This window comes from Carcharodon carcharias, chromosome 7 (assembly GCF_017639515.1).
Source record: "Carcharodon carcharias isolate sCarCar2 chromosome 7, sCarCar2.pri, whole genome shotgun sequence".
Classification (NCBI taxonomy): Eukaryota; Metazoa; Chordata; class Chondrichthyes; order Lamniformes; family Lamnidae; genus Carcharodon; species Carcharodon carcharias.
Window position 1 is genome coordinate 79670978 of NC_054473.1, and position 21927 is coordinate 79692904.

A 21927-nucleotide genomic window follows, 5' to 3' on the forward strand; every position below is an offset into this window, starting at 1 on the left:
AGTCAATAAAAGAATAATGTGCATTTCAATGGGTCCTTATCAACCTTCTCAAAATGCTCTGGGGACGATAAAAGATGATAAAGGGCAGCGATTGTTTTATAGGCCAAAGCTGCAGCCAATTTACTGGCTTTAAAATCCCAGCAATGAGATGTTTGAGTGATTAGAAAAACTCAGCAGGTCTGGCAGCATCGGCGGAGAAGAAAAGAGTTGACGTTTCGAGTCCTCATGACCCTTCGACAGAACTGTCGAAGTTCTGTCGAAGGGTCATGAGGACTCGAAACGTCAACTCTTTTCTTCTCCGCCGATGCTGCCAGACCTGCTGAGTTTTTCCAGGTAATTCTGTTTTTGTTTTGGATTTCCAGCATCCGCAGTTTTTTTGTTTTTATGTTTGAGTGATTATCCTGCTTTATGCTGATGTTGATTGAGAAAGATATGTTGGTTCTAACAACAAAAGGACACTGCTTGTTCTTCTAAATAACATCAAAGAATCTTGCCCCTATCTCCTTTCTACAAGCTAGCTGAACAGGCAGTTTAAGGTCATCCACTGAAGGACATTAAAGGATGGAGATTAGAGAATGGTACAGTGGCACTTGCTGGGATAGTCTGGAGCGTAGACATTATTTTCTGTGCCATACACAAAGTAGCTGTGCTCTTGTCCTTTCCACTGGAAGTACACTTTGGTCACAGGGATCAGCTCAATTGTCTGCCGCTGCAATAAAGGAGAGATTGATTAATTATGTGCCCTGCGTAAGAGATGAATAATTCAAAATCTTCCCAACAAAACACAATACACATGTTTCACAAAATTACAGGCAGTGAATTCCCTCCCTAAACCTCCCTGCTTCTCTCCCAGAGAAACATAGAAAGATTTCTAACACAGAAGGCAGCCACTTGGCCCTTCATGTCTGTGCTGGGCGAGAAAGATCTATCTAGTCTAATCCCTGTAGGCTACAGCACTTCAAGTGCTTATCCAGGTGTTTTTTTAAATGCGATGAGGATTTCTGCCTCTGCCAGTGAATTCCAGACCTTCATCACTCTCTGGGTAAAAAAAGATGCTCCTCAACTCCCCTCTAATCCTTCTATCAATTAATTGAAATCTCTGCTCCCTGGTAATTGACCTCTCTGCTAACAGAAAGCAGTCCTTCCTATCCATTCCATCCAGGCCCTTCATAATTTTATGCACCTCAATTAAATCTCCCCTCAGTCTCTTCTGTTGCAAAATAAACAACCCCAGCCTATCCAATCTTTCCACAGAGTTGAAATTGTCCATTCCTGGCAATGTGCTTATATTTTTTTGTCAATACAGCACAGAAGGAGGCCAGTCAGCCCATTGAGGCAATGCCATGTAGTATCCTCTCTAATGCGATCACCTTCTTTCCATAATGCAGTGACCAGAACTGTACGTTGTGGTCTAACTAGTGTTTTATACAGTTCTAACATAACCTCCGTACTTTCATATTCTAGGCCTTAGCCAGTAAAGGAAGGCATCCCATAGACCTTTTTGACTACCTTTATCTGCCTGTCCTGCTACCTTCAGGGATCTGTGGACATTCACTCCGAGGTCCCTGTTGCTCCAAGTTTCTCAGATTCCTACCATTTGTTGTGTATTCTTTTGTCTTGTTTGTCCTCCCCAAATGCATTACCTCACACTTCTCTGGATTGAATTCTATTTGCCATTTTTCTGCCCACTTGACCAATTCATTGATATCTTCCTTCAGTCCACAGCTTTCACCCTCACTATCTACCATACGGCTAATTTTCATGTCATTTGCAAACGTCATGCTCCCTTCAGTGAAGTTTAAATCATTGATGTATACCATGAAAAGCAAGAGACCCAGTACTTAGCCCTGGGAACCTCACTGGAAACAGCCTGAGCCACAAAAACACCTGTCAATCATAACTTTGCTTCCTGCCACTGAGCCAATTTCGGATCCCACTTGCCATTTTACCTTGGATCCCATGAATCTTTAATTTTCTGACTAGTCTGCCAATAGGACCTTGTCAAAAGCCTAAAATCCATGTAGACTACATCAAATGTGCATCCCTCATCAACCCTTGTTACCTCCTCAAAAAATTCAATCAAGTTAACCACACACAATCTTCTCTTAACAAATCCATGCTGAATGAATGTCCATGTTTAATCTGTGCTTCTCTAAATGATGGTTATACGCTCAGAATTTTTTTCCAATACTTTGCCCACCACTGAGGTTAGGATGACTGGCCTGTTATTATTCGGACAATCCCTACCTCCCTTTTTAAACAATAATGTTAACAATCCTCCAGTCCTTTGATATCACAGCTGATGCCAGAAAGGATTTGAAAATGATGGTCAAAGCTTCCTTTATTTTTTCCCTTGTTTCCCCTAGCAAACTGGGATATATTTCATCTGGGCCTGATGATTTATCCACTTTCAAGGATGCTAAACACTTTAATATTTCCCCCTTCATTATGTTGATCCCATCCAATATTTCACACTTCTCCTCCTTAACTACGATATCTGCTTTGTCCCCCTCATTTTTGAAAACAGACACAAAGAACTGAATTTTACTAGGTGAGTTGGGACCCCACCGTTCAGGTGAAAAGCAAGTCCTGAGCCCGCACCAGCCGGCAGTGGGACCTGCTTGGCAATTTTACCACAGGTGGCCTCCTAATTGGTTGCCTGTGTGCCCGCCGTCCAACTAAGGATGGCGAGTGGGCTCTCTATGCTGCCAGTCCAATCTCAGGGCTGGCAGCTCTGAAGCCTCATCACCGTCACTGGGAGAAGTGGTTGTTGCTGAGGTATGCAGGTGGACCCGGAGCCAACAGGAGGTAAGAAAGAAAATTTTTTAAAAATTCATGAGGCCAAGAATCAGAGGGCAAACTCCTTCAGGAAGGCGGCTGGGGTTGCAGGTGTTGTCTTTCCTGTACACATCCCCTTCTTTGGCTCATGGAGCCTTGCCCCACCCTCCCGACTGCTGCCCGGCACTGTAAAATGGCGCCTAATTGGGCCTTTGATTTTGGAAATTGGCTGCCCACCTCCTTGGAATGGGCAGCTCTCCACTTCCAGTCCTGTCATAAATAAAATGCCTTGACAGTGGGACTGTATCGGGTAGCCAATCCCTTGTGGCTCCCTGCGAATTTACTAGCCCCATGCCTCCTAGCCAGCCTCCTGGGGGCTGGTAAAATTCAGCCCAAAGTATTGATTAAGAACCATGCCCATATCTTCTGTCTCTATACACAGGTTACCATTTTGGTCTCTAATTGGCCCTATTCATTCCTATTACTTATCCTCTTGTTCTATATGCATTTATAAAACATCTTTGGGTTCTCCTTGATTTTACTTACCAATATCTCTTCATGCCCTCTCTTTGCTTTCATAGTTTCATTTTTAATTTCACCTCTGCACTTTCTATATTATTCTATACTCGGCTTTCTGCACTATTGAGCTTTTGGTGTCTGATATAACTTTTGTCTTTTGTCTTATCTTGCTCTGTATACTTTTTGACATCCTAGATTTGGAAGTCCCACCCTTTTACTTTGTGGGAACATACTTGTTCTGAACCCTCCTTCTTGAATGTTCCAACATTGATTTACCTTCAATTAGCTGTTTTCAAATCACGTCTCAGTTTAGTAAAATTAGCCTTTCGCCAATTTAAAACCTTTACTCTTTATCCATGACTACTCCAAATCTAAATGAATTATGATCACAACCACTAAAGTCTCACCCACCAATATCAACCTGCCCAGGTTCACATCCTAAAAATAAGTCCAGGACTGTCCCTTCTCTTGCTGGGCTTGCTCCATAATAGCTGGAAAATGTCCTCCTGAATGGATTTTAAGAATTCTATGCCCTCTGCACATTTCACACTGATTCTATCACAGTTAATATTAGGACAGTTGGAATCTTATAGTATTATTGCCCTTTAGTTTCTGCACTTGACAACAATTTGTCTACATATTTGTTCCTCTACCTTCCTCTGATTGTATGGGGGTTTATGTGATTGCTCCTTTTTCTACTCTTGGGCTGAACCTATATGGCCTCATTTGACACATCTTCCAGCATATCATGCCTCCTTAAAGCTGACCTTCTCCTCCTTTAAGATGCTCCTTAAAGCTGACCTCTTTGGCCAAGCTTTTGGTCACCTGTCTAATATCTCCTTACCAACCAGGACAAAGCAGCCCACTTGATTAGCACCCCATCCACAAATATTCATTCCCTCCACCACCGACGTACAGTAGCAGCAGTGTGTACCATCTACAAGATACACTGCAGGAATTCACCAAGCCTCCTTAGACAGCAACTTCTAAACCCACAACTGCCACCACCCAAAAGGACAAGGGAAGCAGACACATGGGAATGCCACAACCTGGAAGTTCCCCTCCAAGCCACTCACCATCCTGATTTGGAAATATATCATCATTCCTTCAATGTCGCTGGGTCAAAATCCTGGATCTCGCAGCCTAACAGCACTGTGGGTGTACCTACACCACATGGACTGCAGCAGTTCAAGAAGGCGGCTCACCACCATATTCTCAAGGGCATTTAGGGGTGGGCAATAAATGCTGGCCTAGCCAGCGACACCCATATCCCAAGAACAAATGTTTTAAAAAGTGGCTCAGTATCGAATTTTATTTGATAACTCTCTTGTGAAGCAACTTGGGACGTTTTATAAATGAGTTGTGGTTGTTGTGAAGGCAAAGTGATTCTTTATTTTCTGACTTTGTTTTGTATTCAGCCCCAGAGAATGGAAAACGTTCTCATTTCAGACATCTAATGGCAGCACCGAATACGCTACAGGCAGCTACAGACTAAAGCTCCCTCTATCTTCAGCCTCAGAAGAGATTTCTCTACTGCTCTGTTGGGGTATTTTTTTCCATTTCTTGGCCCCTCTCCTTGTGATTGGGCAGTTCTGTGCCATTGAGATGGCCAAATTCATTTTACATAAGGTTTTTTACAATCTGTAGACTTCCAACCCATTGGTTAGGGATAAATTTGGACTGTGAGTCCAATTACTCCATTCTACCCTCAGAGATAATGTAATCCCTTTCATTGTCATCTGGACATATAATAGGGATGTTTGTTAAATTGTCAGCACAATGATTAATTATAATAAAAAGGCAAGCAATTAACAATTAATCCAGCGATAATTATGCAAGAAAGTTCCCAAATTCTAACACTTATTATGTGTAGAAGTGTTTTCAGGTTTCACACCTGAAAGGCCTGGCTCCAATTTTTGGACTATGCCACTAGTAATGGACTCCCCAACATATAGAAATGGTTTTTTCCAATCCACCCTGCTTGTTCTCATTAATATCTTGAAAACATTGATCAAATCATTCCTTAACTTTCTAAATTCCAGGGAATGCACCCCTAGTTTGAACATAGGAATAGAAGTAGGCCATTCAGCCCGTTGATCCTGCTCCACTATTCAATTAGATCATGGCTGTTCATCTACCTCAACACCACTTTCCCACATTATCTCCCTATCCCTTTATATTATTGTCTTCAGAAATCTATCGATTTCTGTCTTGAGCATGCTCAAAGATTGGGCAAAGATTCACCATCTTCTGAGTGAAGAAATTCCTTCTCATCTCAATCTTAAATGGCCTTCCCCTCATTCTAAGACTGTGTCCCCTGGGTGTAGACTCACCAGGCAGGGAAAACATGTAATGTCTCCTCATAATTTAACCCTTGGAGTCCATTGGAGTCCCTTGGAATCATTCTGGTAAACCTGGAATTGGCTTGTGGTGCCTAGAGCTTTCAGTATAAGGTCACAGACGCCTATGTTGGGTTGCATTGTCTACAGTTTCCTTGCTCATTCTCACCTGTTGAAGTATACACGCTGTTCTTCCAAACTTTTCCTGGTGTTCTTGAACCCCTTGTTGGGAAATCTGATCAATTAGAGAGTCTGGAAAACCAACTATAGTGTAGACCTGAGGGAATGAAACCACATGGGGATAAAGGAGTTATACAATTTGAACTAAGTCCACCAATTCAAAGCTTTCTTTCCATCTGCATTTGATTTTAAGAGTGTAAATGTGCTCATCAAGGTGAAGTACTGGGAGATGAAACACATTTGACAATTTTATTACTCAGAGTCAACATCCAGAATCTCCAAGTCAGATATTTTCTGTCACTGAGAATGGCCATTGTTGTATAGTGAGCAATGGAGCTAGATATGAGGGACGATAAATCTGGAATTAGTGGTTAGGAGACATACATGGCAACTATCAACATTTCAAGTTTTTTCAGTGTTTTAGCTCATATCAGATTGTTAGCATTTTCTGAAAAAGATCAACTTTCATTGAGATTGAAGGGCTTCAGTATCAACCAATTAGATCAGGCTGCTTTGGCACATATCAAAACCAACCAGATTAGTCAGAGGGTAAATAAGAGAGACGTGTATTTATATAGCATCTTTCACAACTATGGCATGTCCTGAAGTGTTTTACAACCAATTAAGCACCTTTGAAATTAGGTCACTGTTGTAATCTCGGAAATGCAGCAGCCAATTTGTGTACAACAAGCTCCCAGAAACAACAATGAGGTAATGACCAGATAAGCTGATTTAGTGATGTTGACTGAGGGATAAATGTTGACCTGGGCTCCCCTGATCATCTTCAAAACAGTACCATTAGAACTTTTACATCCACCAGAGAGTGAAGACAGGGTCTTAATATTTTTAACATCTCACCCAATAGGCAGTATCTCTAACAGTGCAGAGCACATTCAATATTGCACTGGGAGTGTCTGCCTAGATATTGTGCTCAAGTCTCTAGGTTGGGGCTCAAACCCACAATCTTCTGACTCAGAGCCAAGAATGCTACCATCTGAGCCACTGCTAACAGAGAGAGTACCAACGCACATCAACAATCACTCAAAATAATCTCTCTGTAAGGAAATTTTTGCTACAATCTTCCAGTATACAGGGATACTTTGGGTAATTATGTTATATTATGGAATGAAGATTGTGGTAGAACCACACGTTACAGGCCTACATTCAGGTCCCTATTTGAGAGCTAGTTTCTCGGGTCAATTTTTACCATACTCCTCAATGCCAGTGCAGCTTACAAGAGACCCTTGACATAAACAGATAACAACTTGACAGTGACCAGGCTTTCCAGAAACAGCCATTTCTTACCTGATAGCATTCATCAGCAAAGACATTCTGCCCGGTCACTTCACTGAAGAGTGTCACAGGAAGTCCGATTCGGTGGTCAGCCACTTGTTCAAAGACATTATTGGTCCTGGTCAAACACAACAACAGACATTGACGGTTGACACCGGTCTGCGCAGGTATCCTTTGAGTAATATGAATGTACCAACATCACCAAACAGATTATCTGGTCATCATCACATTGCTGTTTGTGGGAGCTTCCTGGGTGCAAATTGGCTGCTGCATTACCTAGATTACAACAGTGATTGGATTTCAAAGATACTTCACTGGGGGTAAAACTCCCCTCAGACTAGCCCCGTGGTGGAGACCATATCCTGAATCCTTGGAATGGGGTCATTTGCAAGGTTAAGGTGGGTTGCTTACAAGGGCCCATTCCCTATGACACCTCCAATCACCCCCTGTAAGATGGAATAGCCCACAGCCATTTTGCCTGAGGATCACTCTTTCACCTACCCTGTGCACAACAGGGTTGAAGAGAAAGAGAAACTTGCTTTGTGTTTTGGGCTCTAAAACTTTTTATACTGAGCCTCCAGCCAATATAATGGAGTCCTTCCCAGACTGGCAGCTGTGTCATCAGTTTAGGGAATCCCCGCTAAACCTCTCTGTCTCTCTACCACTTTCTCCTCCTTTAAATTACCCCACAAAACCTACCAACTTGAGCCTGTCTCAGTATCACTTTTTCCGGCTCGGTGCCAAATTTTGTCTGATGCCTCTCCTGTGCAGAGTCTTTAGACGTTTTATTAGATTAAAGGTGCTATATGAATCCAAATTGTTATTGTTCATGTTCAGTTACATTTATTGGGAGTTATGTTAAAATTTTGCTCGGAGAACAACGGATGCAGTGAATCACGGGATGAAAATGGGGGGTGGAGAATGAATCACGGGGTGTAAATGGGGGGGCGGATAAGTGAATCACGGGATGTAAACGGGGGGGCAGTGAATTACAGGGTGTAAAAGGGAGGGAGAGTGAATCAAGGAGTGTAAACGGGGGGATATTGAATCTTGGGGTGTAAACGGGGGGGAAGTGAATCACGGGGTGTAAACGGGGGAGGGGGTGAAACTCAGGGTGTAAACGGGGGTGGCACTGAATCTTGGGATGTAAATGGGGGGGCAGTGAATCACAAGGTGAAAACGGGGGTGGGGGAGATTGAATCATGGGGTTTAAACTGGGGGGGGGCAGTGAATCTCGGGGGGTAAACAGGGGGAGGGTGAATCTCGGGGTGTAAACGGGGAGGGCGGAGAGAGTGAATCACAGGGTGTAAAGCAGGGGGAGGTGAGGGAATCACGGGGTGTAAATGGGGGGAAAGAGTGAATCATGGGGTGTAAAAGGCGGGGAGAGAGTGAATCACAGGGTGTAAAAGTGGGGGAGAAAGTGAATCACGGGGTGAAAACAGTGGGGGAGAGTGAATCATCGGGTGTAAACGGGGTGGGGAGTGAATCATGGTGTGTAAACAAGGGAGGGAAGTGAGTCACGGGGTGTAAATGGGGGGGAGAGTGAATCACGGGGTGTAAATGGGGGGAGAGTGAATCATGGGGTGTAAACGGGGGAGGGGGGGCAGTGAATCACAGGGTGAAAACACAGAGGGGGAGATTGAATCACGGTGTTTAAACTGGGGGGGACAGTGAATCTCGGGGTGTAAACAGATGGGGAGGGTGAATCTTGGGCTGTAAACGGGGGTGACACTGAATCACGGGGTGTAAACGGTGGGGGGGAGAGTGAATCACGGTGTAAACGGGGGGAGAGTGAATCATGGGGTGTAAACGGGGGAGAGAGTGAATCACGGGGTGTAAACAAGGGCGGGGAAGTGAGTCACAGGGTGTAAATGGGGGGGAGGGTGAAACTTAGGGTGTAAGCGGGGGTCGCACTGAATATTGGGGTGTAACCGGGGGGGGAAGGCAGTGAATCACGGAGTGAAAACTAGGGGGGGGAGTGCAACACGGGGTGTAAACGGTGGGGGAGAGTGAATCACGGGGTGTAAATGGGGGGGGGAGAGTGAATCTTGGGGTGTAAATGGGGGGAGAGTGAATCACGGGGTGTAAATGGGGGTGGCAGTGAATCCCAGGGTAAATGGGGGGTGGCAGTGAATCACGGGGTGTAAACGGGGTAGCAGGGGAATTAATCACGGGGTAGTAAACGAGGGTGGAGGGTGAATCTCGGGGTGTAAATGTGGGGAGAGTGAACTTCGGGGTTTAAACGGTGGGGGAGGAGGGTGAATCACGGGGTGTTAACGGAGGGAGAGTGAATCACGGGGTGTAAACGGGGGGAGAGTGAATCACGGGGTGTAAACGGGGGGAGGGTGAATCACGGGTGTAAATTGGGGTGGCAGTGAATCCGGGCGTAAATGGTGGGGGGCAATGATTCATGGATTGTAAACGGGGTAGCGGGGGAGTTAATCATGGGGAGTAAACAGGGGGGAGGGTGAATCACGGGGTGTAAACGGGGGGAGAGTGAATCACGGGGTGTAAACGGGGGGAGAGTGAATCACGGGGTGTAAACGGGGGGTGGGTGAATCACGGGGTGTAAATGAGGGGTGGGGGGAGAGAGTAAATCATGGGGTGTAAATGGTAGGGGGGAGTAGTGAATCACGGGGTCAAAGCACGGAGGGGGAGATTGAATCACTGGGTTTAAACTGGGGGGGGCAGTGAATCTCGGGGTGTAAACGGGGGTGGCACTGAAACACGGGGTGTAAACAGGGAGGAGAGTGAATCACGGGGTGTAAACAGGGAGGAGAGTGGATCGCGGGGTGTAAACGAGAGGGAGAGTGAATCATGGGGTGTAAACGGGGGGGGAGAGTGAATCTCGGGGTGTAAGCGGGGTGTTGGAATGTGAATCATGGAGTGTAAACAGGGAGGAGAGTGAATCACGGAGTGAAAACTGAGGGGAGAGAGTGAATCACGGGGGGCTAGAGAGAATCACATGGTGCAAACCGGGGAGAGTGAATCATGGGGTGTAAGCTGGGGGGAGGGCGAATCTCGGGGTGTAAATGTGGGGATGGTGAACTTCGGGGTGTAAACAGGGAGGAGGGTGAATCACGGGGTGTAAACAGTGGGGGGTGGGAGAGTGAATTATGGGGTGTAAACTGGGGGTGCAGTGAATCACATGGTGTAAACAGGGAGGAGAGTGAATCACGGGGTGTAAGCGTGGGGTGCAGTGAAACACGGAGTTTAAACGGGGGGGGAGTAGTGAATCACACGGTGTAAACGGCAGGTGGAGAGTGAATCACGGGGTGTAAACATGGGGGAGGGTGAATCACCGGGTGTAAATGGGGGGAGAGTGAATCACGGGGTGTAAACAGGGGGAGAGTGAATCATGGGGTGTAAACAGGGAGGAGAGTGAATCACGGGGTGTAAACGGTGGGGGAGAGTGAATCACGGGGTGAAAACGATGGGGGGAGTGAATCATGGGGTGTAAATAGGGGTGTGAGTGAATCACGGGATGTAAACAAGGAGGGGGAAGTGAGTCACGGGCTGTAAGCGGTGGGGAGGGTGAAACTCAGGGTGTAAGCGGGGGTGGCACTGAATCTCGGGTGTAACCGGGGGGGAGGGCAGTGAATCACAGAGTGAAAACTGGGGGGAGACAGTGAATCACGGTGGGGAGAGAGAATCGCGGGGTGCAAACGGGGGGAGAGTGAATCATGGGGTGTAAGCGGGGGGGGCGAGGGCGAATCTCGGGGTGTAACTGTGGGGATGGTGAACTTCGGGGTGTAAACAGGGGGGAGGGTGAATCACGGGGTGTGAACGGCAGGTGGAGAGTGAATCATGGGGTGTAAAAGGGGGGGAGAGTGAATCACGGGGTGTAAACGGGGGGGAGAGTGAATCATGGGGTGTAAACGGCAGGTGGAGAGTGAATCACGGGGTGTAAATAGGGGGGAGAGTGAATCACGGGGTGTAAACAGGGGGAGAAAGAATCACGGGGTGTAAACGGGGGGAGAGTGAATCACGGGGTGTTACGGGGGGGGGGGGTGGGGGGTGGCAGAGTGAATCACGGGGTGTAAACGGGGGGAGGGGGTTAGTTAATCACGGGGTGTAAACAGGGGGGAGAGAGAATCATGGGGTGAAAACGATGGGGGAGAGTGAATCATGGGGTGTAAATAGGGGGAGAGTGAATCACGGGGTGTAAACAGCAGGTGGAGAGTGAAACACGGAGTTTAAACGGGGGGGGGGTGAATCTCGGGGTGTAAACGGGGGTGGCACTGAAACACGGGTTGTAAACAGGGGGAGAGTGAATCACGGAGTGTAAACAGGGAGGAGAGTGAATCACGGGGTGTAAACAGGGAGGAGAGTGAATCACGGGGTTTAAACGGTGGGGGAGAGGGAATCACGGGGTGTAAACAGGGAGGAGAGTGAATCACGGGGTGTAAACAGGGAGGAGAGTGAATCACGAGGTTTAAACGGTGGGGGAGAGGGAATCACGGGGTGTAAACGGGGGGGAGAATGAATCTCGGGGTGTAAACGGTGGCGGGGGGGGGGAGTGTGAATCATGGGGTGTAAACAGGGAGGAGAGTGAATCATGGAGTGAAAACTTGGGGGAGAGAGTGAATCACAGAGTGAAAACTTGGCCGAGAGAGTGAATCACGGGGGAGAGAGAATCACGGGTTGCAAACCGGGGGAGAGTGAATCATGGGGTGTAAGCGGGGGGGAGGGCGAATCTCGGGGTGTAAATGTGGGGATGGTGAACTTCAGGGTGTAAACGGGGGGAGGGTGAATCACGGGGTGTAAACATTGCGGGGGGGAAGTGAATTATGGGGTGTAAACTGGGGGTGCAGTGAATCACGTGGTGTAAACAGGGAGGAGAGTGAATCACGGGGTGTAAGCGTGGGGTGCAGTGAAACACCGAGTTTAAACGGGGGGAGGGTGAATCTCGGAGTGTAAATGTGGGGATGGTGAACTTCAGGGTGTAAACGGGGGGGAGGGTGAATCACGGGGTGTAAACGGGGGGCAGATAGTGAATCACGGGGTGTAAACGGGGGGGGGAGAGTGAATCACGGGGTGTAAACGGGGGGGAGGGTGAATCACGGGGTGCAAACGGGGAGAGGAGAGTGAATCACAGGGTGTAAACGGGGGGGAGGGTGAATCACGGGGTGTAAACGGGGAGAGGAGAGTGAATCATGCAGTGTAAACAGGGGGGAAGAGTGAATCATGCGGTGTAAACAGAGGGGAGAGAGAATCACGGGGTGCAAACGGGGGGAGAGTGAATCACGGGGTTTAAAGGATGGGAGAGAGAATCACAGGGTGTAAATGGGAGGGCAATGAATCATAGGGTGTAAACGGGGGGGAGAGTGAATCACGGGGTGTTACCGGGGGTGGGGGGGGGGTGGCAGAGTGAATCACGGGGTGTAAACGGGGGGGGGAGGGGGATAGTTAATCAAGGGGTGTAAACAGGGGGGAGACAGAATCATGGGGTGAAAACGATGGGGGAGAGTGAATCATGGGGTGTAAATGGGGGGAGAGTGAATCACAGGGTGTAAACAGCAGGTGGAGAGTGAAACACGGAGTTTAAATGGGGGGGGTGAATCTCGGGGTGTAAACGGGGGTGGCAGTGAAACACGGGGTGTAAACGGGGGGAGAGTGAATCACGGGGTGTAAACAGGGAGGAGAGTGAATCACGGGGTTTAAACAGGGAGGAGAGTGAATCATGGGGTTTAAACGGTGGGGGAGAGGGAATCACGGGGTGTAAACGGGGGGGGAGAGTGAATCTCGGGGTGTAAACGGTGGTGGGGGGGGGGGAGTGTGAATCATGGGGTGTAAACAGGGAGGAGAGTGAATCACGGGGTGTAAACAGGGAGGAGAGTAGATCGCGGGGTGTAAACGAGAGGGAGAGTGAATCATGGGGTGTAAACCGGGGGGAGAGTGAATCTCGGGGTGTAAGCGGGGTGTTGGAATGTGAATCATGGAGTGTAAACAGGGAGGAGAGTGAATCACGGAGTGAAAACTGAGGGGAGAGAGTGAATCACGGGGGGCTAGAGAGAATCACATGGTGCAAACCGGGGAGAGTGAATCATGGGGTGTAAGCTGGGGGGAGGGCGAATCTCGGGGTGTAAATGTGGGGATGGTGAACTTCGGGGTGTAAACAGGGGGGAGGGTGAATCACGGGGTGTAAACAGTGGGGGGTGGGAGAGTGAATTATGGGGTGTAAACTGGGGGTGCAGTGAATCACATGGTGTAAACAGGGAGGAGAGTGAATCACGGGGTGTAAGCGTGGGGTGCAGTGAAACACGGAGTTTAAACGGGGGGGGGAGTAGTGAATCACACGGTGTAAACGGCAGGTGGAGAGTGAATCACGGGGTGTAAACATGGGGGAGGGTGAATCACCGGGTGTAAATGGGGGGAGAGTGAATCACGGGGTGTAAACAGGGGGAGAGTGAATCATGGGGTGTAAACAGGGAGGAGAGTGAATCACGGGGTGTAAACGGTGGGGGAGAGTGAATCACGGGGTGAAAACGATGGGGGGAGTGAATCATGGGGTGTAACTAGGGGTGTGAGTGAATCACGGGATGTAAACAAGGGGGGGGAAGTGAGTCACGGGCTGTAAGCGGTGGGGAGGGTGAAACTCAGGGTGTAAGCGGGGGTGGCACTGAATCTCGGGTGTAACCGGCGGGGAGGGCAGTGAATCACAGAGTGAAAACTGGGGGGAGACAGTGAATCACGGTGGGGAGAGAGAATCGCGGGGTGCAAACGGGGGGAGAGTGAATCATGGGGTGTAAGCGGGGGGGCGAGGGCGAATCTCGGGGTGTAACTGTGGGGATGGTGAACTTCGGGGTGTAAACAGGGGGGGAGGGTGAATCACGGGGTGTGAACGGCAGGTGGAGAGTGAATCATGGGGTGTAAAAGGGGGGGAGAGTGAATCACGGGGTGTAAACGGGGGGGAGAGTGAATCATGGGGTGTAAACGGCAGGTGGAGAGTGAATCACGGGGTGTAAATAGGGGGGAGAGTGAATCACGGGGTGTAAACAGGGGGAGAAAGAATCACGGGGTGTAAACGGGGGGAGAGTGAATCACGGGGTGTTACGGGGGGGGGGGGGGGGTGGGGGGGTGGCAGAGTGAATCACGGGGTGTAAACGGGGGGGGGGGGGTTAGTTAATCACGGGGTGTAAACAGGGGGGAGAGAGAATCATGGGGTGAAAACGATGGGGGAGAGTGAATCATGGGGTGTAAATAGGGGGGAGAGTGAATCACGGGGTGTAAACAGCAGGTGGAGAGTGAAACACGGAGTTTAAACGGGGGGGGGGGTGAATCTCGGGGTGTAAACGGGGGTGGCACTGAAACACGGGTTGTAAACGGGGGGAGAGTGAATCACGGAGTGTAAACAGGGAGGAGAGTGAATCACGGGGTGTAAACAGGGAGGAGAGTGAATCACGGGGTTTAAACGGTGGGGGAGAGGGAATCACGGGGTGTAAACAGGGAGGAGAGTGAATCACGGGGTGTAAACAGGGAGGAGAGTGAATCACGGGGTTTAAACGGTGGGGGAGAGGGAATCACGGGGTGTAAACGGGGGGGGAGAATGAATCTCGGGGTGTAAACGGTGGCGGGGGGGGGGGCAGTGTGAATCATGGGGTGTAAACAGGGAGGAGAGTGAATCATGGAGTGAAAACTTGGGGGAGAGAGTGAATCACAGAGTGAAAACTTGGCCGAGAGAGTGAATCACGGGGGAGAGAGAATCACGGGTTGCAAACCGGGGGAGAGTGAATCATGGGGTGTAAGCGGGGGGGGAGGGCGAATCTCGGGGTGTAAATGTGGGGATGGTGAACTTCAGGGTGTAAACGGGGGGAGGGTGAATCACGGGGTGTAAACATTGTGGGGGGGAAGTGAATTATGGGGTGTAAACTGGGGGTGCAGTGAATCACGTGGTGTAAACAGGGAGGAGAGTGAATCACGGGGTGTAAGCGTGGGGTGCAGTGAAACACCGAGTTTAAACGGGGGGAGGGTGAATCTCGGAGTGTAAATGTGGGGATGGTGAACTTCAGGGTGTAAACGGGGGGGAGGGTGAATCACGGGGTGTAAACGGGGGGCAGATAGTGAATCACGGGGTGTAAACGGGGGGGGAGAGTGAATCACGGGGTGTAAACAGGGAGGAGAGTGAATCACGGGGTGTAAACGGGGGGGAGGGTGAATCACGGGGTGCAAACGGGGAGAGGAGAGTGAATCACAGGGTGTAAACGGGGGGGAGGGTGAATCACGGGGTGTAAACGGGGAGAGGAGAGTGAATCATGTGGTGTAAACAGGGGGGAAGAGTGAATCATGCGGTGTAAACAGAGGGGAGAGAGAATCACGGGGTGCAAACGGGGGGAGAGTGAATCACGGGGTTTAAAGGATGGGAGAGAGAATCACAGGGTGTAAATGGGAGGGCAATGAATCATAGGGTGTAAACGGGGGGGAGAGTGAATCACGGGGTGTTACCGGGGGTGGGGGGGGTGGCAGAGTGAATCACGGGGTGTAAACGGGGGGGGGGAGGGGGATAGTTAATCAAGGGGTGTAAACAGGGGGGAGACAGAATCATGGGGTGAAAACGATGGGGGAGAGTGAATCATGGGGTGTAAATGGGGGGAGAGTGAATCACAGGGTGTAAACAGCAGGTGGAGAGTGAAACACGGAGTTTAAATGGGGGGGGTGAATCTCGGGGTGTAAACGGGGGTGGCAGTGAAACACGGGGTGTAAACGGGGGGAGAGTGAATCACGGGGTGTAAACAGGGAGGAGAGTGAATCACGGGGTTTAAACAGGGAGGAGAGTGAATCACGGGGTTTAAACGGTGGGGGAGAGGGAATCACGGGGTGTAAACGGGGGGGAGAGTGAATCTCGGGGTGTAAACGGTGGTGGGGGGGGGGAGTGTGAATCATGGGGTGTAAACAGGGAGGAGAGTGAATCATGGAGTGAAAACTTGGGGGAGAGAGTGAATCACAGAGTGAAAACTTGGCCGAGAGAGTGAATCACGGGGGGGAGAGAGAATCACGGGTTGCAAACCGGGGGAGAGTGAATCATGGGGTGTAAGCGGGGGGGAGGGAGAATTTCGGGATGTAAATGTGGGGATGGTGAACTTCAGGGTGTAAACAGGGGGGAGGGTGAATCACAGGGTGTAAACATTGGGGGGGGGGAAAGTGAATTATGGGGTGTAAACTGGGGGTGCAGTGAATCACGTCGTGTAAACAGGGAGGAGAGTGAATCACGGGGTGTAAGCGTGGGGTGCAGTGAAACACGGAGTTTAAACGGGGGGAGGGTGAATCTCGGAGTGTAAATGTGGGGATGGTGAACTTCAGGGTGTAAACGGGGGGGAGGGTGAATCACGGGGTGTAAACGGGGGGTGGAGAGTGAATCATGGGGTGTAAACGGGGGGCAGATAGTGAATCACGGGGTGTAAACGGGGGGGAGAGTGAATCACGGGGTGTAAACAGGGAGGAGAGTGAATCACGGGGTGTAAGCGTGGGGTGCAGTGAAACACGGAGTTTAAACGGGGGGAGGGTGAATCTCGGAGTGTAAATGTGGGGATGGTGAACTTCAGGGTGTAAACGGGGGGGAGGGTGAATCACGGGGTGTAAACGGGGGGTGGAGAGTGAATCATGGGGTGTAAACGGGGGGCAGATAGTGAATCACGGGGTGTAAACGGGGGGGAGAGTGAATCACGGGGTGTAAACAGGGAGGAGAGTGAATCACGGGGTGTAAACGGGGAGGAGAGTGAATCACGGGGTGTAAACGGCGTGTGGAGAGTGAATCACGGGGTGTAAACAGAGAGGAGAGTGAATCATGGAGTGTAAATGTGGGGATGGTGAACTTCAGGGTGTAAACGGGTGGGAGGGTGAATCACAGGGTGTAAACGGGGGGTGGATAGTGAATCACGGGGTGTAAACGGGGGGGAGAGTGAATCACGGGGTGTAAACAAGGAGGAGAGTGAATCACGGGGTGTAAACGGGGAGGAGAGTGAATCACGGGGTGTAAATGGCGGGGGGGGAATGTGAATCATGGGATGTAAACAGGGAGCAGAGTGAATCATGGGGTGAAAACGATGGGGGAAGTGAATCATGGGGTCTAAATAGGGGGGTGAGTGAATCATGGGGTGTAAACAAGGGGTGGGAAGTGAGTCACGGGCTGTAAACGGGGGGGAGGGTGAAACTCAGGGTGTAAGCGGGGGTGGCACTGAATCTCGGGGTGTGACTGGGGGGCAGGGCAGTGAATCACGGAGTAAAAACTGGGGGGAGAGAGTGAATCATGGAGTGAAAACTGGGGGGAGAGAGTGAATCACAGAGTAAAAACTGGAAGGAGAGAGTGAATCACGGGGTGCAAACAGCGGGGCGGGGAGAGAGAATCACAGGGTGCAAACGGGAGGGAGAGTGAATCATGGGGTGCAAACGGGGGGTGCAGTGAATCACGGGGTGTAAATGGGGGGAGGGTGAACCTTGGGCTGTAAACGGGGGTGGCACTGAATCTCTGGGTGTAAACGGGGGGAGCGTGAATCTCGGGGTGTAAACAGGGAGGAGAGTGAATCTCGGGGTGTAAACGGTGGGGGGGGAGAGTGAATCGCCAGGTGTAAACGGGGGGGAGAGTTAATCACGGGGTGTAAACTGGGGGGAGAGTGAATCATGGGGTGTAAATGGGGTGGGGGAGAGTGAATCATGGGGTGTAAACGGGGGGGAAGAGTGAATCACGGGGTGTAAACGGGGGGGGAGAGTGAATCACGGGGTGTAAACGGGGGGGGAGTTAATCACAGTGTGTAAATGGGGGGCAGTGAATCACGGCGTGTAAAACGGAGGCGGGGAGGAGAGTGAATCATGTGGTGTAAATGGGGGGGGCGGGAGAGTGAATCATGGGGTGTAAATGGGGTGGGGAGAGTGAATCACGGGGTTTAAACTGGGGGGGGCAGTGAATCTCGGGCTGTAAATGGGGGTGGCACTGAATCTTGGGTTGTAAACGGGGGGGGGCGGGCAGTGAATCACCGGGTGTAAACAGGGGGTGGAGTGAAACGCTGGGTGTAAATGGGAGGCAGTTAGGCAGTTAATCACGAGGTGTAAACGTGGGTGGAGTGTGAATCACGGGGTGTAAACGGGGGGAGGGTGAATCTTGGGGTGTAAACAAGGGGGAGGGTGAATCTCGGGGTGTAAACAGGGGGGAGAGTGAGTCACGGGGTGTAAACAAGGGGGAGAGTTAATCACGGAGTGTAAACGGGGGCCAGATTGAATCGCTGGGTGTAAATGGTGGGGGGGGCAGAGTGAATCGTGGGGTGTAAATGGGGGGAAGGGTGAATCACGGGGTGTAAACGGTGGAGGGTGAATCTCGGGTTTTAAAAGGAGGGGCAGAGTGAATCACGGGGTGTAAACGGGGGGCAGTTAGACAGTTAATCACGGGGTGTAAATCGGGGCGGGGAGGGTGAATCACGGGGTGTAAACGGGGGGGTGCAGAGTGAATCGCTGGGTGTAAACGGGGGGGCAGAGTGAATCGCTGAGTGTAAATGGGGAGGCAGAGTGAATCGCTGGGTGTAAACGGGGGGAGGCAGAGTGAATCGCTGGGTGTAAACGGTGGGGGGCAGAGTGAATCGCTGGGTGTAAATGGGGGGCAGGGTGAATCGCAGGGTGTAAATGGGGGGGGGAGAGTGAATCATGGGGTGTAAACGGGGATGGGAGAGAATGAATCACAGGCTGTAAATGGGGGGGGGGGGGTGAATCACGGGATTTAAAAGGGGGAGCAGAGTGAATCACGGGCTGTAAATGGTGGGGGGTGAATCACGGGGTTTAAAAGGGAGGCGTAGAGTAAATCGCGGGGTGTATATTGGGGGGCAGAGTGAATCGCAGGGTGTAAACAGGTGGGGGAGGGTTAATCGCGGGCTGTAAACTGGGGGGAGAGTGAATCATGGGGTGTAAACGGGGGGGGAGAGTGAATCGCAGGGTGTAAACGGTGAGGGGAGAGTGAATCACGGGGTCTAAATGGGGGTGGGATTACTGAATCACAGGGTGTAAACGGGGAGGGAGAGTTAATCACGGGGTGTAAACGGGGGGGGAGTGTATTACGGGGTGTAAACAGGGGGGGAAAGTGAATCACGGGGTGTAAACGGTGGGGAGAGTTAATCATGGGGTGTAAACGGGGGGGCGAGGTGAGTGAATCACGGGGTGTACACGGGGGGGGGGGTGGAGAGTGAATCACGGGGTGTAAACGGTGGGGGGGAGAGTGAATCACGGGATGTAAACGGGGTGGAGAGTGAATCACGGGCTGTAAACAGGGGCGAGAGTGAATCATGGGTGTAAACGGGGGGGGGCAATGAATCACGGGGATTAAACGGGGGGTGAGTGAATCATGGGGTTTAAACGGGGGGAGGCGAGAATCACGGGGTGTAAATGGGGGGGGGGAGAGAGTGAATGACGGGGTGTAAAATGACAACTGTTTATCTGTCACTTATTTCTCCCCCCCACCCACCGTCCCACCAACCTCCTCATGAAATTCCTGTCACGTGTTGATATTTACTTGAGTATTCAGGTATAACTACAGCCTTGTAAGCCATATCTTTTTATACGGTTCCATTTCACAGTGAATGATGAATGTATAACTTAAGCGCTTTATATTGTGAAGCCAGGAGTGGGGCAGGATTGTAGTGGACACCTGTTGGGTCTAAACATAATTCAAACCTGTGAATTTAAAAGCCTGCATATAGTAGCTGGTCGGTGTATTCAGGGATATAGAACCATGTTGGATAAACGGAGTTGAGGTACAGATCATGCAGCCAAGATCTAATTGAATGCTGGAACAGGCTGGAGGAGCTGAGTGGCCTCTTCTTGTTCCTTGGAGTTACCAAGTATGATGTGCTGGTAAAGAAAGTGTTAGAGCAGGACACAGCACATTAAATCCTGAATGGACACAACAAGGATGCAGGAAGGAAGTGGAACAGGTGGGAATACATATGGTTGGGGGTGTGTGGGGATTTTCCATAACAGTTTACATGGTTTCTCCAGGGTTTCCACTGCAGTTATATTTGGAGAGACCAGGAAAACTCATACACAATTGTTACTCCTAAGAGTTCAGGAACAACAAGATGGACAAGTTCTCAGAACTGATGGCTATTTTTAAATGTAACCATGTTGGGACTGGTTGTTATTTTCAGATAGAGCGTGATTTCAAGCAGCTGGACCAGGGGTCCATAGGTCTGGATGTCTCTACCTCACAATGTGGAAAGTAGAATGGCACTAGTCTAACCATTCCACCCCATCTACATTAATGCCCAAACTATTTTCCTTGTCACTAATTAAAGGTGTGCTCCGGTCAGGGTTTGTGACCGGGGCCTTTAACAGGGTGGGGATTGGGTTGAAATGGAGGGAGTTGGTGGCTGCTAGGCCCCTTCACTCCTGTTACAAAAATCTAGGCCATTACCCCTCCTCCTCCCACCACTGCCCTAGGCCTATTGCCATTTTTAAGGAGGTCATCCTGCAGAAGGGCAGGTGGAGGGAAGGAATGATCAGAGGTGGTCCCGTCAGGGGTAGGTTAAGGGAAATAGAGCTCAGGATGGGCAGGCAGGCAGTAATAAGCCGAGTCTGTCTCCTTTCTTCCTTTCAATGTGAGCTAGATTCCAATCCAGCTGGACATAAAGAGAATCCTGGTGATCCGTGAGCGAGACTCAGCCTTCTGAATGCTACACATCCCGCCATTGGCCTCATGCAATGGATTTTTCTTTCATGTTGGCAGGGTGTGGACTGTGAGGGGATGGAGAGAGGTGATTAGCAAGCCTGACCTATGCTTTCCAGAAAGGCCGTCACCGAACACAGGCATGGAGTGGGGCCCTGTTTAATGTGTTCCCTCGCCATTGCCCTGGGCACCAACATCAAGCTGAGAGCCTAACTAGCTCAGCAGGGAGCAGGGGAGGGTTGGGCTTTCTGCATCTGTAGCATGGCGGTTGAGGTTTGGGGAGGGTTGTGGGGGTGATGGACACTGTAAGGCTGAGAGTAGATGGGGTGTGGTGTAGGTTTGAAAATTGGTGGGAGGTGTAGGAGTGGGAGTGGGTGGAGGGTTAGGGGTGTGAGTGAGGGGCCCACAGAGATGTATTTTCCAACTTTTGTCACTAAGGTGATCACTAGAATGGTCACTGGCTTACTAACCCAGGGCTGCTAGTGTGACCCCTCCCCAGCCCCACCCTCTATGTCTAGTTAACCAATCCTAACATTAAAAACTTCATAACATAGGCATATCAGGGAGGATAGCCATCATAAGCTTTTGTCAATTTAATATATCTGATTTTGCAGTGATTCTAATGGCTACACAAGTTCAGGAGTAAATGCTATGGAGCTAATCAGCACTTATATGTGGAATGTGGCAGTGAATCATGGGGTGTAAATGGGGGGCAGTGACTCACAGGGTAGTCAGCACTTGTAGGTGGAATGTGGAAGGATATGCTGATAGGATGAGATGAAATAGGATGAGAAGAGGCTCATGAGGGCAAGGGGTCAAATTCGGGAAGATGTGGTAAATCAAGGAGTAGAGATAAGGCAAGAGAGAAAGGTACTAACATGGGAAATGATAAACAGTGATAGGAAGAGATAGAGAGTACAAATCTAACGGTAAATCAGCAGATAAGGCTAGAAGTCACAAAAATAATAAAACAACAGAACTAAAGGCTCTGTATCTTAATGCACATAGCATTTGAAACATAACAGTTATAACGCATGTAATACAGGATGAAGTCCATACTAACAACAGAACATGACCTTGCTGGATTATTGACATGTGAAGGCAAGCAAAGGATTACAGAGCGGGGAAGGCGGAAATTAGAAACACATTGCAAAGGGTGGAATTCCATAATTGAAA

At 49.8% G+C, this 21927-nt stretch overlaps 1 protein-coding gene across 1 annotated transcript in view; it reads right to left on the minus strand.

Annotated features, from left to right (window-relative positions):
- Positions 1-305: 305 nt before the first annotated feature.
- The window catches only part of LOC121280421 (protein SSUH2 homolog), a 160428-nt gene continuing 138806 nt past the window's right edge, over positions 306-21927 (minus strand). Inside the window, exons 10-12 of the mRNA XM_041192399.1 lie at positions 7122-7227; positions 5806-5913; positions 306-709 (exon numbers count right to left, since the gene is read on the minus strand). Coding sequence (XP_041048333.1) covers positions 569-709; positions 5806-5913; positions 7122-7227 — 355 coding nt within the window. The 3' untranslated portion in view covers positions 306-568. The remainder of the gene's footprint in view (positions 710-5805; positions 5914-7121; positions 7228-21927) is intronic.